This window comes from Halichoerus grypus, chromosome 2, assembly GCF_964656455.1.
Source record: "Halichoerus grypus chromosome 2, mHalGry1.hap1.1, whole genome shotgun sequence".
NCBI classification, from domain to species: Eukaryota; Metazoa; Chordata; class Mammalia; order Carnivora; family Phocidae; genus Halichoerus; species Halichoerus grypus.
In genome coordinates, this window is record NC_135713.1 from 205,888,617 (window position 1) to 205,906,788 (window position 18,172).

The 18,172-nt window shown below is 57.5% G+C and overlaps 1 protein-coding gene across 1 annotated transcript; it reads right to left on the reverse strand.

Annotated features, from left to right (window-relative positions):
• Window positions 1-5,392: 5,392 nt before the first annotated feature.
• On the reverse strand, window positions 5,393-8,694 carry SOCS3 (suppressor of cytokine signaling 3). Its single transcript, XM_036069598.2, has 2 exons — window positions 8,425-8,694; window positions 5,393-7,820 (listed from the first exon to the last, which is right to left on the reverse strand). Exon 2 carries the CDS (start codon window positions 7,730-7,732, stop codon window positions 7,055-7,057), a length of 678 nt encoding a protein of 225 aa, XP_035925491.1. The 5' UTR covers window positions 7,733-7,820; window positions 8,425-8,694; the 3' UTR covers window positions 5,393-7,054.
• Between the last annotated feature and the right edge of the window lie 9,478 nt (window positions 8,695-18,172).

Below are 18,172 nucleotides of genomic sequence, written 5' to 3' on the forward strand. Positions count from 1 at the left end.
CAGCTGTATGCTGTATAACATTTTATTTTTACAGCCATTCCTTTTTAGGATACTTCTTGGTTTTCACGTCTGGTTCCCCTTTCAGACTGTAAGCCTCTTGAAGTCTGAAATGCTTCTTGGTTGGCATGGATCTCCAGCCTTGGTCACAGTGCCCAGAACAGGTTCCTACCAGCATTGGGATCGCCCAGGAGCGTCGTTAAGGCAAGGGCCAGGCACTGCTCCTGTACCCTAAGGTCACAAACACTGCAGCCTCCCCCCCCCCCCACCACTTCCTGGGACCCCCATCTACCAAGATCGTATTGTGAACAGCGCCCCCTGAGGCTGTGCAGCACAACAGCCTCCTGAAGGACCAGGTTTTCTATTTCGTGTCTTTAATATCCTGTATGGTATAGATACTACATAAAGTTTTCTGTACGAAAGGAAGACTGGAGATTTGGGGGGAAGGAGGTGAAAGGAAAAACATTTTCTGGGGTGCCTGGGTGGCTCAGTGGGTTAAGCATCTGCCTTTGGCTCAGGTCATGATCCTGAGATTGAGCCCAGTCGGGGCTCCTTGATCAGCGGGGAGCCTGCTTCTCCCTCTGCCTGCTGCTCCCCCTGCTTGTGCTTTCTCAAATAAATAAATAAAATCTTAAAAAAAAAAAGGCAAATACATTTTCTTGTGTAATGTACATAATGAACTAGCATTCTGGTTGTTTCTTTTTTTCTTTTTCTTTTTTTCTTTCTTTCTTTCTTTTTTTTTTTTGTAAGTCTAGCCTTGATTCAGTCTTTCTCTAAGGCTGGGCCTGGTCATTGCTATGAATGGCCTCAGTGACGTGTAACCCGGAGCTCGAGCGCGGTCTTAGCATTCAGAGCCTTAGCTTCTTTCCAGAAGAGAGCCTCGGGCCTCTGGTTCTCTGCAATGCAGCCTTCCAGACCACTGCTGTTGCTTAAGGCTGCGCTGCAATGCAGAGCACTCAGGAGTGGGAAGTCCAGAGTTCTCCCCGCTTCTGGGAACAGCCCCCCATCCCCCTCCCTGCACCAGCTTCCACAGGCAGTCCTCATGACAGTGGGTCAGGCTCACCCAAGGATTTCACAAATGCCTGGCCTGTTCCCAGCATAGCACAGCTGGGAGGGCTCAGCACCGGGGGGGGGGGGGGGGGAGCACTGAACTCCTCCCCCCTGGGGCCCCCTGGTCTCAGGCCCAGGGCCCAGGGGCTGGAGCCCAGGAGAGGGAAGGGCTGCACTTGCCTGCGCTTGCCGGGGCGTAGGCAGTGAACCCAGGCTTTCCCTCCCTGCTGACTTCCCAGATGGGCTTAGTCAAGGTTCAAGAAGGAAATTCCCAGTCCCAGGAAGAGAGGAGGATCCAGGCTTGTCTTCCCCGAAGGCAGCATGGAGTGATCTGAGAGTCACCTGGAGTGCTGTTGAGTATGCAGATTCCTGGACTATCCTCAGGGCTTCTGATTCAGAAGGAGCTGGGCTTGGAGTCTGGGAGACAGCAATTTCATCTGGTCCCTGGGGGGCTGGCCACAGGTGCTTCAGTGCTTTGGGGGGCCTGAGGAGGGTGTGTGTGAAGGGTGTTTAGCTGAAGGAGCCCTGGTTTCTCAGCTGGAGGGTCTCCAGCTCCCGTTCTCTTTCTAACTGGCCCCATGACCTTGGAAGAACTGCCCTGGTATTTTGGGCCTCGGTTTCTCCATCTCTGAAATGGGTGCATTCTGACCTGAGGGTAGGGTGATCAACTAGCCTGGTTTGCTGGTCTTTCAGGGCCGAACTGGGACAGTGCTGGGCAAACCAGGACAAGCTGGTCACCCTACCTGAGGGTGTGGGACAGGATCGTGGATGTGGGCCATACTGGAAATGTGACTTGAAGATGCATCTTTGGGGTACTAATAGCAATCTGTAATTATTGTATTTGTATATTTACTAATTCATTGCCGCCCCCGCTAAATCTCAGGAGAGCAGGACAATCAGGGCCTTGTCTTGTCCCACATTCAATTCCCTGACACATAGAATGTGTTCAATAGCTATTTGCTGAGTGAGCGAATGAGGGATTGTGGGGCGGGGGGCTCTGGGGCTCCGAGGACGGGGATCCCTGGACAGAGAGAGTGTGCGTTGGGGGGCGGGGGGCGGGGCACTCGCCAGCCTGGAGGGAGATTTGGCTACCCTGGGAGGAGAAAACTTGATTCACTCCTGGCCGGGAAAGAGTCAGTGCTTTGTGAGCAGCTCCCCTCGGAGGGGTCAGTGACCCCTGGTGACGGTGACGGAGGACCGCCTCCCTCCCCCAGGAGCCCCGGGCGCGCTGGTCCACCCTCTCTCCTCCCCCTCCCGGCCCCCACCCCAGGGAGGTGCGCCTGGCAGCCACCCCGTCGAATTTCCTGGCACTCGGCTGAGAATAAACAGCGCTCCGCGCCTGTAATCCCGTTGTCACGGCGACCGCGCTCCGCGGGGCGGGGGCGTGGCGGGGGCGTGGCCTGCTCTCGGCGCGCACGCGGCGCTTGGCGCGGCGGCGGCGGCGCGGGCCCGGGAGGTGCCACCCGCCGGGCTCCGCGCGGACATTCTTCGCATAGCTCCGCCAGGGCTCCCGCGGCGTCCGGGAAGTGACTCTTCCTGGCAGAGGCCGGCCTGGGAGCGACGCGCCCGCCCGCCCGCCCGACGGCAGCCCGCACGGGAGGCGGCGGGACGCGGCGCGGGAAGGTGCGTCCCGGGCCCGGCTCTTCCTAGCCTCGGCTTGGGTCTCCCCGATCCGCCCCCGCGCACGTTGTCCCCCACCCCCGCGGACTTCTGTCCCTGCTCAGACTCCCTCTGTGACTCTCCCCGTCTCTCAGCCTGGTACACTGGCGGTGCCCCCTCCGGAACCTCCTTCCTTACACTGGGACCCAACATGAAGGCTTATTTTCCATCTCCAGCTCCCCTGTCTGTGGCCTCCTTCCCTCCCTCCCCCCAGAGCAGGCCTTAGATTTCCCATTCCTGGCTCTAGCTCATCCGGAGGCCTGCCCAAAAACAGCACCACCGGAGAGAGGATAGGGCCTCTTGGGGGTGGATTCTTACAGCCAGAAGCAGCATAATAGGGCACAGGGCCGGGAAGCAGCAAACTCTCCCCTTTCTGGGGGTTGGCCAGGGACCCCCCAGCTATGCTCTTCTTAACCCCACTGAGGCGTGGGTGCCTACTCAAGCTTCTTAGCAAATCTGGGAACCAGGCACACTCCTTCTCTGGCAGCCCCCCTTAAGTCCTTGGGAGGGAGTGGATTCTGTCCCCAAGAGGACTGAGAAGTACAGAAAGATTTCTGCAACAGGAGGGTAGGATGAGGAGGGAACACAGGAAGGAGCACCGGGGAGCAGATGGATCTTGGTGTTGCCACTAGGTTGCTGTGTGAATTTAAGCAAATTGCTTTCCTTCTCTGGGACTCAGCTTCCTTGTCTGCAAAAGTAGAAGGTTGGTCTTGTGGTCTGAAAATGGAGAGACAAAAGTGTGGGAAGAAGGATGGGAGGAGGGCATCGAGGGAAAGGAGTCAGGGGTCTTCCTGCCTCTGAGTTTAACCTCCAGGGGGACCGGGACAGCAGCTCTCTCCTGGGCCAGAGAAGATCAAGCCCTTTCAGTTAGCGCCCTGTGAACACTGGACACCCTGGCTGAACAGCTGCCTTCTGGGCCAAGGACGGGGACTTGCTGTGCTCTAGGTTCCAAGGTTCCACGGAGGCTGTTCTTTAAGCAGCTATGCAGCTCTCTGCTGAAGGCAGATGGTGGCCGGCTGGCAGCCCCCCGCACCCCCCTCAGCAGGGAAGAGCCTGCCAGGAGCTTCCCAGGCCCCACTGGGTCCCCTCACCTGACCTCGTGCTCTGGGAAGGTGAGCTTACCTGGGTCTGCAGTCCCGGTTCCAGAAGCGGTGGTCTTTCTGGAGTGGTTCCTACGTGCTCTGTCCACTCAGTAGTCTCATGCCTAGCCTGGCCCTTTCTTGTCTCTTTACATTATTTCCCCCAAAAGTCTAGGAAATGAGAAAGAGAAATGACTTTATTTACTCTCAGTTGCCTTTTTTTTAAAGAATTTTTTTATTTATTCATTTGAGACAGATAGAGAGAGAGAGAGCAGGAGCAGGGGGAGAGGCAGAGGAAGAAGGAGAAGCAGACTCCCCGCTGAGCAGGGAGCCCGACACGGGGCTCGATCCCAGGGCTCGGAGATCATGACCCGAGCCGAAGGCAGGCGCCCAACCATCTGAGCCACCCAGGCACCCCTCTCAGTTGCCTTTTGGATGCTCATTGGAGGGGGGTGGGCGGGGCGGGAAGAGGCCTCTTGTATTTGTTTCAGGCATCTGAGGTTTGGGGGAAGGCATGGGGACCCCTGACTTGGGGATAACACTCATCTCTTCAGTGGTCAGGTCTGGGCTTTGGGAGGGAGGAAGCATGGAAGGAAAATGTCACGGAGAAAGGATTTTTTGTTTTTTAGCACAACCCTAATGCTGAAACCCCAGAGTGGGGGTACTCACTTTGCAGGGGGATATATAGAGGGGCAGAGGGGCAGCTCTGGCCACATACTTAGTGCTTAGGGAGGCGGAGAGAGTTCGTGGGCTTTGGAAACCAGATGCTCCCAGGTTCCAATTCTGTGTCTTTTCCCACATTCCCAAGTGGTGTGTCCTTGGGCAGGTTGCTTAACCTCCATGAACCTGAGTGGCTGCCCCCCCTCAGTCGACAAGTATTTACTGAGCACTGTTCTAGGCATCAGAAGTGACCAATGTAAGCCCACAGCTCCCACGGAGCTCAGTTATGTCTAAGAATGTGGCGGTGATTTAACACCTGCCTTGTGGGGCTGGGTAGGTTAACGGGATAGCCTCTAAGTGCCCAGGGGGTGGGAGTGACTAAAAATAGGCAAATAGATGGGTGCTGTCATTGGGAGGCATGTGGCCGGCCACTGCTCAGGCTGGGTCTCCCAGGAATGGAGGGAAGCTGGAGGTGGGGAGGAGTCAGTGACTGTGGGGACCACCCCTCCCCCCCACCTCCCATGAACCTGGCTGTGCTGAGGTCATGGGTCACCGCCAGGACCCCGGAGCCTGGGCTTTCTCGGAACACCTCCTTGCCAAAGAGCAGAGCGCCTCTAATAGCCTGGAGTCTCTAAAAGCTTTGACCACAGCTCAGCTTACTCCCTGCAAACCCTTTGAAGCGCTTCCTTCGAACTTGCTTTGCATATTCTGGTCAGATCTGAATCAGACTAGCAGGAATTACCCCTCTCGGTAAAGTCTAGGTGGCTGCCTTAGCTTGTCAGTGACGTGGTGAAGACGAGCTCGGTTCCATGGCGAGGAGCGCCCCTGACATACAGGGAGCAGAGCCTGAACCTCCGCGGCTCCCTCTCTCCTTCGGACGCGGCGCGGGTGCGGGTGAAAGAGAAAGCAAGGCAGGGAAGGGGCGGGGAGGAAAAGGCTCCAGTCGGTTTTCATTAAAAAATAGTGCTCTTTATTATAAATTACGGAAATGTTTCTTTTTTGAATATAAATATAAATATGTGCAAAGTTTGACTTGAATTGTTATTTTGTTGAGTTCTTCAAGCATCTCCTAACAGCCTCGAAGGCCTGGGTGGGGGAGGGAAGAGGACTGGAGGTGGAATCTTTATAAAAGACAGAGTGATTGAGGCAGATTGTAAACATTATTAAAACAAAACAAAACAAAAACAAAACAAAATAACAGGAAAAAAAAAAAAACCCAAACACCCCAACACACAGCTGCCCCATCCAGCCCAATAACCTGACACAGAAAACTTTGTGTTTCGTTTTCCCCAAAAAGAATGGTTCCAGGTAATTCCATCGCTGCTACATTCCTGTTAACTTTTCACTGATCAGTGCTATTGCAGAAGGGAGCAGCTGGGCTGGCAGGGGCCGCAGTCTCTCAATGACTTCCTGCCTGTGCCCTTCCCCCACCCCCCACCCCCCAGGTGAGGAGGGCTGTGGGACCTGGTGGCTCTGCTCTGCCAGAGCCCAGGCACCGGGAGGCACCTGTGACTGGCCAATACCGAATGGGCTCGCCTTCTTCCAGGGCTTGGCTGGAAGGTCTGGACCTCCACCGGCTTCCACCTCCGCCCGCCCCTCCCCCCACGCCGAGTGGCCGGCAGCCGCCCTCCGAGGATCCCTTGGCCTCTGCCTGGATTGGCTGAGCGTGTGGCTTCTTGTGTGCCAGTCCCTATCCATGGGACAGGGAGCATTTAAGGCAAATCTCCTAGCCAGACAGGACGCACAAAGTAGAATCCTTCATCTTCTCTGTCCGGGGACCTGGGGTCAAAGATGGCTCATCTCCTCCATCCTCCTCCCACCCCCCAGGTGCCAGAAGGGAGAGCAGGGGTGGGGAAAAGTATAATAATTTACCAGCCCACCCCTTCCCCTCCAAATGCCACTTCCCCCTTAAAACGGGGGAAGGACCCTGGGCTCCCCGGCACTAGATAGACTCTGGGACCTGTGTTTCTGGTGGCTGTCCTAGAGAGGATAACAGAATAGCCCCCTTCCGGTCACCCCTTGCGCTCATCCCCCAGAGCCAGAGGAGGAGCACGCAGCCGCCTCCTCACCTGGGGTGGACAGTGGGAGTGGCCATCGCCGTGGCCAGCCTGCAGCCCTGAGGCCCCTGGGGCGCCCTCTCCCGCACCCTCTTCCAGGCCAGAGACCTGCTCGGGTTTAAAGCTACCTTTTAAGCCAAATCAAAGAGCAAACAAGTTCCGTTGGAAAGTTTGAAGACTCCCCGGCAGTTCTCACTAGTTCAACACTCCCGCAGTGTCCCCTGTTTGGAAATGCAGGGGGAGTCGAGGAAGCGAGGAAGAGTTGAGAAGAGAATCCACTGCTGTCGTCGCTGTCCCCACCCGGCCAGCTGGCTCCTCCGGAGAAGCCGGAGTGGGGGCGGGGCGCTCAGGTGTCACTCCCCCTTCCCTCAAACACATTCCAGGTCCCGCTTGCCCCATTCTGCAGGGGGGAAGGCCGAAGGGAGGGGCCAGTCCACCCCCCTGGCTCACCCGGAGCGGCAGGACTCTCCCGGTTGGATTCTTGTGCTTGTGCCATGTGCCACGGAGGAGAGGGGACCCAGGCTCCTCGCCCCGACCCCTGTCCTTTGCTCTTTAAAGCGGGGCATCGTACTGGTCCAGGAATTCCCGAATGGGCCCAGGCAGCTGGGTGACTTTCTCATAGGAGTCCAGGTGGCCATTGACGGTCTTCCGACAGAGATGTTGGAGAGTGGCCACGTTGGAGGAGAGGGGCCGGCTCAACACCAGAGGGATCTTCTCGCCCCCCGAGTAGATGTAATAGGCTCTCCTGGGAGGATTCCCTGGGAGCGGCTGGGATGGCGGCTGCTCCGGCACCTCGGAGGAGGGTTCGGTCGGCGGAGAGGGGAAGGAGGGGGCGCCGGGGGGCGGCATGTAGTGATGCACCAGCTTGAGCACGCAGTCGAAGCGGGGCACCGGCTGCGTGCTCCGGGGGTCGCTCTGCAGCGAGAAGCTGCCCCCCTCGCACTGGATGCGCAGATTCTTGGTCCCCGACTGGGTCTTGACGCTGAGCGTGAAGAAGTGGCGCTGGTCCGAGCTGTCGCGGATGAGGAAGGTGCCGGCGGGCTCGGCGCTGAGCAGCAGGTTCGCCTCGCCGCCCGTCACGGCGCTCCAGTAGAAGCCGCTCTCCTGCAGCTTGCGCACTGCGTTCACCACCAGCTGGTACTCGCTCTTGGAGCTGAAGGTCTTGAGGCGCAGGCTGGTGTCCAGGGGGCGGCTCATCCCGGCGGCGGGAAACTTGCTGTGGGTGACCATGGCGCACGGAGCCAGCGTGGATCTGCGCGGCGGCGGCTGCAGCTGCTCGGCGGCCTCCGCACAGCGGCCGCTACCGCATCCCCGGGGGCTGTGGGGAGGAAGGGGCGAGCCGCGTGAGTGCCCGGAACCCTCCAGCGCGCCCGGCCCGCCCCGGCTCCCCAGCCTCCGCCGAGCGGCCTGGGCACCCCCCCTGCCCGGAGGCCCCCTGCCTGAGCCCTTCTTCCCACCCAGGCACCCCGCGGAGCCCGCCCAGCCCCCGCCCCCGCCGGCGGGGTGGCCCCAGGCAGCCCCCTCCTCAGCGCGCAATGGGAGAACGGCGAGTGGGAAACTCGGGCGCGGAAGTTGGGTCTCCGGGAGCATGGCCGTGGTGGGGAGCGGGAGAAGGGCCCCCGGGACGCTCTGGGCGCCGCTCAGTCCGGTGGCCCCGGGCGGCGGGGACGGAGAGAGAAATCTGAGGCATGGGGGGTGGGGTGGGGTGGGGAGGGGACATGAGAAGCCCGAGGGCCCAGCCTGGGTCTTCCGGGAACCTGGGATCTCCGGCTTCCATCCGCTCTGGCCCCTACCTCGTCCCCTCCCTGCCGGGAATGACCCGGGAAGGGGAGGGGAAACCGGGAAAAGCTCCCGGGACTAGCTAGCCCCCCCCCCCCAGCCACCGCTCCCGCCCCGCTCCACGCCGTGCCCCTCCTTCCTACCTGGTCCCAAAACGAAGTCTCCGGCCTTGGGGCTGCGCCTCCTACGGTCCCCAAGGCGAGGCGGAGGCGCGGCGGCCAGCGGTGGCCCGCGCTGCGCCCAGATGTTGGCGGCCGTGAAGTCCACAAAGGGCCTCGCGCGCGCGTCCCTCGGGCTTCGCTGGGGCGCCCGCCCTGCCCCCTGCGCGTCCCCGGGCCGGCCGGCGGGGACGAGGCGAGGGGCCGCGGCGGGAGCTGGGCTGGAGCGGCGGCGCTGGCGGCGGCGGCGCGGGAGTGTGAGACGGAGCCGCCGCCGAGGCCGCGCTCGCGGGTATATACGCGGCCGCCGCGCCCCGCCCCCCCGATTCCTGGAACTGCGCGGCCGGCCTTCTTGTAATGTTTAGTCACTACTCGCAGCAATGAAAGGCTGCGCGGAGGGCGAAGGAGGGGCCGCGGGCGGCCGAGGGCGGGCCGCGAGCCGGGCCAGGACCGGCCGAGACGCGCGCACAGACAAAGCGCGGCGCGAGGCGGCCCCGGCGGCCGGCGGGCGCGGCGCCAGCCTCGGCGGCGCGTTCCTGGCAGCGGCCCCTCCCCCCCGCGCGCTCCGCCCCCAACTTCTCATTCACACTTTCCCCCTCCCTTCTAAGAAGGCCGGTTTCTGGCAGAGGCGGGGGCCCGGCTCCGGGAGCGCGCGGGCAGTTCCAGGAGGCCGAGCGGGAGAGCCTCCCGGCTCCCCTTCCCTTTTTCTCAGACCTCGCGGGGACACCCCCTCGCCCCCACCCGGGCCCGTCCGAGGTCCCGATCGCGGCCCAAGGAGGCCCGGGCCTGCCGCGAGGGAAGTGGGGACACCCCAAAGCCCCGGGCGGCGACACTGGGGCCGGACCTGGGAGTTGAAGTGGGGGGTGGTGGGGACCTGGGGTCACGTCCCCGAGGCGAAGCCGGGAGTCCCTGGGATGGAGGGGACGCAGCCTGCGTGGCAGCTGTCCGGCCTCAGCCCCTCGGCCCACTGCCAGGTTCTTTGCCGACGCGGACATGAGTGCCGCCTCCCGCCACCAGAAAGCCAGAGACAGACAAACAAGAACCGCTTTCACACATCTGAGTCTCCAAACTTTCGGGGTGCGCTGTGGGTCCAGCCAGGTGCTCTCACCCGGCGGGACTGGCCCGAGGGCAAGCAATGGCCCCACCCCGCGCCTCGCGTCCGCTAGAGGGCGCCCTGGGGTCTCATAGCGGGAGTGGAGTTCGGAGCTGCACCTCCCAAGCTGGGGAATGGAAACTGGAGGGGGCAGTGGGGAGGCTGGCTCAGGAGCTGGGGCGGGGGACCTTCCCGGGGGCCACAGGAGAATTCTCATCGCAGTTGGAATTAGACCTGGGACTAAAAGTCCAGCAGCGGAGGATTTCCAGAAGACAGTTTTCAGAAGTTCAGCCCACTTCCAGATGGCCCAGCACCGCCAAGAATGTGCCCCGCCTCCCTTACCTCTGAGTTCGGGGGTCTGATCTCCCCCCGCCCTGGGTGTGAGGAGGTGTGTGTGGTGAATGATGGATTTGCTCTTGGTCGCGCCAGCATGGATGTGGGTGGCTTGGGCTAACCAGCGCCTGCTTTCTGAAGGTTGGCAACTTTTGCAGTCTGTCCCCAAACAGGCAGTGGGGTGCTGCAGACACCTGAGGACCAGTTTAAATTCCACTTGAATCGTCACCTCTCGGGACACAGGGGCTGTGGGCTTTGGGCTGTGCCCTCTTCCCAGATGCCACCCTGCTGAAGATAATGAGTCGGAAAGGAAGGGAGAGAGGCTGACAACAGGCATCTTGGGAGTCTAGCACACAGAAGCCTGGCTCCTTCCCTTATCTGGGAGGGGACAGGCACCTGACTGCCTTTGCCACTGTATTTTCAATCTGTGCCATCACCTCTTTCTCTCACGCATGTCGGGACTACGTGAGATTTGGGCAGGTTACCCAGCCTCTCTGGGATTCAGTTTGCCATGTGTAAAATAGTAACAGTAACCTCTTCCCATCAGAGAGCTGAGATCACAAAACAAGAAGAGATTCTGCACATCAAAGTGTGCTAGAAATGGGAGGGATTCTGTCTCGTTCTTCCTCAGCTTCTATTAGGAGACAGTAGCAAGGAGGAAGTCTTCTTGTTATTTCTAGTTACTTCCGCAGAGGAGGAAATGGATTTATTCAACACATTTCTCAAATATTGGGCTCTGTGTACCAGGCATTATGCTAGGTGTTGAAATATAATCATGAATAAGACCAGGTCTTTGCCCTCAAGATGCTTGTGGGCTAATGAAATGGATCCTCCTCTCTCAAATCAGGAGTTCATTCTTTCTCTCGTCCGGAAAAGGACAAGAGGAGGCTGCACCATGACCGTACACTTCTGTGCTGAATCCGTGGAGGACAAGAAGACTCACAAGAAATAGCCCTCGAGTTAATGGATGAGAAAGTGCTTTGTAAATTATAATGCTCTGACACAAGTCAGGTTCATTCATCCAGTCCACAAACCTTCATTGAGTGCCTGCTTTTGCCAGGCACGGAGCAAAGTGCTGGGTGAATCCTGCAGGGAGACAGGCAAGGCGAGAGACATGGGACCCCCAAGTGAGGATGCCAGGAGGAAGGGGTGATTGTGATGATGACCCTAGGATACTTTGAGAGTTCATTTATGGGGGTGGTGTTGAAGGGGGGGAAGATAAGGAGGAGGAAACAGCCCTGGAACTCTGGGAATTCCAGACTAGTTGGAGGAACTCATGCTTCTGAAGCAAGAGCATGGTCCCCAAATGAGCTTGGGCTCTGCAGAGGACCCGCAGCAAAAGCTGCATGTCTGCATGTCTGCCAGCAAGCTGGGAGCGTGCCCTAGAGTTCAGGACTGACTGGAAGGGCAGAGAGGAGGGGCAGTATCAGCTGGGCTGGGGGAGGGGGTTGCTGAAAGGGGCTGTCGGCCTGGGGCTTGGGCTTGCGGGTGGGGGGGGGGGTGCTGCCCTGCTTGCATACTGACTCTGGAGACTGAACTGCTGTCTAGGCTCCACCAGCCAGTAGCTGTATGACTTCTGGCAACTTACTTCCCCAGCCATGCCTCAGTTTCCTGATTTGTAAAATGGGCTGATAATAGTACCTACCTCATCTGGTTGTTGTAAGGACTAAATGAGCTAATGCATGCAAATGCTTAGGATGGTACCTTGAACATATTAAATGCTCAGTGCACGTGTCGGCTACATTTTTTTTTTAAAGCACTGAGGTGTCTGGAGAGAGGAGGCGTGGCTGCAGCCTGGGCTGCTAGGGGATGGGTGTGGCCAGGAATGGCTTTCTGTTTTGGAGAGCCCTGTTATCTCCTATGTAAGATACATTCCATGAAGCTGCTTATCTTCAAACAGATCAGCCAACTACCAACTTTCCCTTTGGCTTTCCAATGACTCCAGGTTTCCAATGCCTTTGGGATGATTCAAACTTCTCTAAGGCCACCATCAGTGGCCACCACCCCCACCCACCTCTCATGGAGCCCCAGGCTGTCTCCAGAACGTTCCCCAGGCCTGGGTCTTTGCATGTTCATTTCCTTCCAGGTGGAACTGCCTTCCACACTTTGGCTGGTTTCTACTTTTCCTTTAAGACTTGGCAGAGACTCAGTCTAAACTTCCAGGAGAGTTCCCTCCACGCTGACCAACATGCCCTGATTACTCGTCCAGTGAGAACCTTGAGGAAACAGACGGTGTTCGGTTTTTTCAAACCTGGTACATAGAAAGTGCTCGATGGAAAAAAAAAAAAAAGAAAGAAAGTGCTCGATGAATCTTTCTTTTTTTAAGATTTATTTACTTATTATTTTGGGGGGGAGGGGCAGAGGGAGAGAGAATTTCAAGCAGGCTCCCCACTGAGCACAGAGCCGGATGCAGGGCTCCATCATATGATCCATGAGATCGTGACCTGAGCCAAAACCTAGAGTCGGATGCTTCATCGACTGAGCCACCCAGGCGCCCCTGAATGAATCTTTAAGAGATTGTTTTAACCCCTGTTTTCTATCCTTTTCAGATGCCACTGACTGCTTATTTCTAGAGTGGCTTTTGATTTCTTCCTGCAGGACTCGGGAGCATCTGTAGATGGGACAGAGGGGGTGGAAGCCCCATGTGCCTTTGGTGGGGATTAATAAACCTGCTAATCTGAAGACAGAGTGAGGACTCAAATTTTGCTGGAAAAGTGGGAAAGGAGGCACTGGGCCAGTACAGGGCACAACCCAGGAGACCCTCTTCCAGGCAAGAGAAATGCCCAGAGCAGAGCAGTCCCAGGGCGGTGTGTCCCTCCCACCCTCCCTGCCTGCTGGGGACTGTGGGGGTGGGGTTGGGGAGGGGAAGAGCCCATCCAGGTCTGGCCCCTCTGCCCCACCTGCTGTCTTCCTGGCTATGGGATTTAGGAGACTCCTGCCTTCTAATCTCTTCCTTTGCAGAATTTCTATGAAGTCAGAATCCCATTTCCAGGCAAAGGTGCTTGGTCATAAAGATAATACAGATTCATTCATGAGGGAGGGGAAGTACACAGCGGTTTCAGCTGCTTGTGGGGCTTCACTTACTCATGGGGAGTGACAGATGATGAGCTCTTCCCCAAACCTCGGAGATGGGAACTCTGGCGCCTGTGGGGTTGTCGTGGGAAGTGATGGCCTGGCCTGGTGAACACAAGGTCCCATAGTCTCATAGATGGTCTTCTTGTCTTCTGGCCAGCCTGGGGGCGGGCTGTAAGGTTGCCATTGTTCAGAGGCCTTGTTTGCACCCAGATGGGTTAGGAGACTGGCCTCAGACCACAGCGTTGCTCAACACCAGGCCCTCAGCCTCTGTCTTTAAGACTGGTGGGCTTCCTATGGCACAAGGCAGCCTGGGTTGGCCTGCCCCATGGCTTTATATTGCTTATTCCGCATTGGTTGTGCTCCTACTACGTGCGGGTTGGTTGACTAGGCCTGGGGATGCAGTGGTGGGGGAAAGAATCTGGTTCTTTCCCTCTGCAGCTTCTAGTCTAGTGAGGCTTCTCCTCTTCTTGCTCCCCCCCCCCGATTTTTTCAGCTCATTTGAAGAGGATGCAGGAAGTTGGGGGGGGGGGCGCTGTGTCTTATCAGACCTCTTGGAAGCCGTGTTGCCCCTCCTGCCCCAGGGTGGCTCTTCCAGGGCCTGGTCGGGCCGCCCAGGGCTGATGCATCTTGTTCTCTCCCCAAGGAAGCCCCTGTCTGTCCTTGCTGGAGGCAGGGGTAGCAGGGAGGTGACCTTCCAGGGCAGGGGGAAAGGTTGAGGCATCTCACCACAGGTGGACCCTGATCTCTCTTTGCTGCTTGTGACAATCCCCAGAGGCAGGCCAAGGAAACCAGGACAATGGCTTGTGGCCTTTGTTCCTGCTGGGAGGGGCGACAGAGCTAATGAAAAGGTTTGTGGCTCTAAGGTCTGGAGCAGTGGAGGGGTTCTTTCAAGCCTGACATTCCAGGCCCAGCTGGCCTCTGGCATTTCCCGGAAAAAAGTGCCGAGGGAGGGGAAACTTCACCAACCCACCCACCCACTCACCCACCCTGCCTTGTCAGATTTCTTGTTTCCTCCGGGGCTTGGGCTGGATCAGAGCTCCAACCCCTGCCATGGGGGGGGGGGCATTTCCCCCCACAGACGGGTGGTGGGAGGGTGGTGGGTCAGTGGAGGAGACTTTAGGAGGGTGCAGAGGGTATGAAGTGTGTGGGGTACATCTTGGGGGGAGGGAAGTTTCTTTCCACTGCTCTATGAGGAATCCACATCTGTTCCAAGTTCTGAGTTGCGGGTAGAGAGTGGGGCAGTTAGCTTCCAGCCGACTGTCTCTCTTGACCCCAAACCAACAAACCCCACTCTGTCCGGGGCTAGGATGGGAATAGTCTCCATTGGCCCTGAAGCAGCCACTGTGCCCGCGCCCGCACTCAGGAACAGACACCCAGGCAGCGGGCAGTTCTGGGAAGAGGCCGTGGTGAACCATCTGGGCTGCGATGCAAGTGAGGCCTGGCCCGGCGCCCAGAGCTAAAGTGGCAGTGCCCAGGAGAAGGAGAGCCTGGCCAGGGGGGTGACGAGTGAGGCTGGCTCCCGGGAGCTGTTGCCCTGGGCCCCAGACGCCCGAGGGTTGGTGGAGGACCCCTGGGTGCAAGGCCTACAGTAAACCAGACAGCTGGGCCCCTGGAGCAAGGCGGCTCGAAGCCCCCGACCCATGGGGTTCTGGGGTCAGGCGTTGCTCACCAACTCACCTGCGTGAGCTGACAGCCCATGGCCTGCACTGAGCTCCCTCCAGTGGCGAGATCTCCACGGGGACCTCCTAAATGCCCCATCCAGGGGTGTGACAGCACTAAGAAGGTCCTTGATTCCCCCACATTGTGAAGCGCACACTGGCAGGCACTTTGTCAGGCACTGAGTCTTGGGTCAGGTCAAAGGGGAAATGATATACCCTCTCTCTGGCTCCCAAGGTCTGGAACCAGCCACAGGGGCAGAGAAGTGCGTCGGAAGGAGTGGGAGGTAGAGTATCTATCAGGGACAGAGGTGAGATTCTAAAGCATGACGTCGTTCCTTCCCACTTCTCCCTTTGCTCATGCTGCACTCATCTGGCCTCACATTGCATGGTTCGGTGTTCTTAACCCAGGTACTCGTACTGCCCCCTCCCCAGGATTTCATAAGCCCCCTCTATTTGTGAACAAAATGCTAGTGACAGGCCAGATTTCTGGGGTCGATAAGCCTACCCAGAGTCACTTCTTGCTCTTGCAAGACTTATTTTTACAAAACCACTCACTCACTCGTTCATCTGTTCCTTTAAGAGATAATTATTGAGCACCTACCATGTGTCAGAGATCGAGCAGGGTGCCTGGAATTTATCAGTCTGGGTCCTCATGAAGTTTAGATTCTTTCCAGAAGGACAAGATTCCCCCACAATTGATGTCATGATTAATTAATTTTGACTGCACTAAGTACTATAAAGGAAAAGTCCTGGGGGGAGGGTCTGTGTGAGCATATTATGGGGAGACCGCATCTATGGGGGGGGCAGCCGAGGGGATTCCCTGAGGAAGTGACACACGCAGTATGATGGGAAGCTGAGGTCTGGAGGGGTCACCTGACCTCCCGAAGTTTCCCAGCTTGTGGGTGCCAGGAGCAAGCAGAGCCTAGGCCCGGGGCACCACCAGTGTCTGGGGGCCTGGGCTCTGCCGCTGAGCATCTTCTATGTTGCTCCCTCTGCCTCTCTCTCCCTCCCACCTACGAAAAGCTTTAGCTCCCTGCTTCCAAGCTCCACCTGAGGCAGCTACAAGCAGACAAAATGAGAGTATCATACTCCCTTAAACCCCTGAGAGATGGGTCAGGTACATTCTCTGAATTTTGGAACTTCGAAATTTAAAATGTGTTTTATGAAGAGGTAATACAATCGAAAGGTACAAACAGATGAACTGTGATCTTCTACTATTACCCTGTCCTCCCATGGTGCCTAGGATATGTTTTTATAGACCAAAGATGTGTGAAGTGGTGAACTATTGGCTGAACATGACCCATAGATGCATTGGTTGGATTGCACAGAATTAAAAAAAATTTTTTTTAAGATTATTTGTTTATTCATTTATTTGAGAGAGAGAGAGAGCACAAGCAGGGGCAGAGGCAGAGGGAGAAGCAGGCTCCCCGCTGAGCAGGGAGCCTGATGTGGGGTTCGATCCCAGGACCCTGAGATCATGACCTGAGCTGAAGGCAGACACTTCGCCAACTGAGCCATTCAGGCGCCCCCCCAAATTTTTTTGAGACAACATTTAAAAATCTGGAAATTTCACATTCACATCTGAATTTGGGGCTTTCTTTGGAAAAATTGGATGATTGGCATCATTGGGTCTACATTCTGGCAGGTCTCCACTAGCCCTTTAGATGGGACGTGGGCTCTCCAGCTCAGCACAGGGCCACCCCCAGGACTGGCCTCCCCTCCCTGCCAGGAGCCCCAGGCACTGGAGCACAACCCCACCTGGCCTCTGTCTTCCCGCCTCCCCTCTCTAGGTTAAAGGGCAAGAAAGGCGATGGACGTTGGGGGATTTACTTTGAGTCTCTTTCCTAAATTCCGAGTCACTGGAAATAAATCAGGCCTGGTCCTGAGAGTCCCACCTGCTTGGGCCTGGTCTGATTTGGCCTCATCTCATCAAGCCAGACCTATCCTGAGCGGGCTTCGCATGCCAGGCCCGGGGCACATGTAGCCTCTCGGCCTCCTGTTTCAATTTGCCCCAGGGGCCAGGCAGAGAGAAGCAGGGCAGGGTGGGGTTCTGCCAGGGAGCCCCCAGCAGCTCGCCTTGGCTACCCAGGCAGGACCCAGGGAGCCCGGGATTCCCTGGGACAGAACTGGCCACGGGCCTCCGTGATTCCCGCCGCGCGGGACTGCTCCATCAGGAGGAGGGGAGCAGCTCCTCGCTGGGGTGGCGCTGGCTGCCTTCCAGGCCACAAGAGGCTGAGATTCCCCTGAAACTGAGAGCTAGCGACGCAGAAACAAACCAGCATGCTCCGCCCAGGAGACATTTCCAGAAATTGGGGCCCTGGCTTCTTGCTGATGAAATGCCAGATTATCCTGGACCTCTCTTTGAGGCAGGGAGGCAGGGAGCACATTGAGCAATAGGTGTTTTGTTTTGCAGATGACAAGATTTTCAACACTGAGAAGTTTAAATGATAAATACAAGAACCTTGACCAGCTCCCCGCCCCTGCCCTGGAAATGGCTGTTCTGAGCCTCAGTGCCTGGCAGATTTGTTTTCCACAACCTTCAGCTTCTCTGGGCTTCCCCCCAGCCCCAGCCACCTCAGGTCCCTGGTGCAGGAAGACCCTGGCAGGGCTCCCACCTGCTACCCGGCCACGAGAAAAGATGTCTTCCGAAGCACAATAAAGTTTTATTGGAAATACAGCCACGCTCGTTAGCATTGGTCGCGGCGGCTTTTGTACCAGATTGGGCTGTTGCCACTGAGGCCACCTGGCGCACGAAGTGTAAAGTGTCTACTATCGGACCCTTGAAGGAAGCATTAGCCGGCCCCTGCTCGGGAGGAACCGAAGCCTGCCTTATGCCAGGGAGGGTTGGTGTCAGGTCCTAGTTTGGAAGGGCATCAAGGACTGGGAAAGCTCAGAGTATATCTCAGGGAAAATGAAGGCAGAGAAAGCACTGTTGGCCTGAAGGGAGACTGAGGGCTCAGCTAAACCAGCCCCCAAAGATAGACCTGAGCAGCCAGGTTTGCAAACTGACCTGTGGCAGCAGGTCAATAAATTACCAGGAGGCTAAATCACTGTTTCTCCCCCCGTGGTGGAGAAACACAGACCCACAGCCGAGAAGCTCCGGAGCTCACCACCTCTCGTGTGCGATCATTCAACAGGGGTGGGCCGAGCCCGCTTCTGTTGGCAGGTCCTCCTGTTCGGGGTGCTCAGAGCACACAAGGCGCTAGGGGCACCCATTCTGGGGGGTGAGGAGCGGGGAGACAAAATGCACAGTAGGGAGTGGGAAGATGGGCAAAATGGGTGAAGGGGAGTGGGAGATACAGGCTGCCAGTCACAGAACGGGTAAGTCGTGGGGCTGAAAGGCACAGCATAGGGAGTGCAGGGGATGGTGTTGCAATAGTGCTGTATGGTGCCAGGGGGTAACCACACTGTGGGGAGCAGGGCACAAAGTATAATGGAGAGATTGAATCACTGTGTTGTACCCCAGCAACTAATGTAACATTGTGTGTCCACTGTACTTTGATAAACACACACACACAGAACAATAAACCGATAAATGAGATTAGATCACAGTATGTAATAGGCAGAATGAATG

Coding starts and splice junctions, on each gene's coding strand:
- SOCS3 (XM_036069598.2), bottom strand. CDS start 7,732: ATGGTCACCCACAGCAAGTTTCCCGCCGCCGGGATGAGCCGCCCCCTG.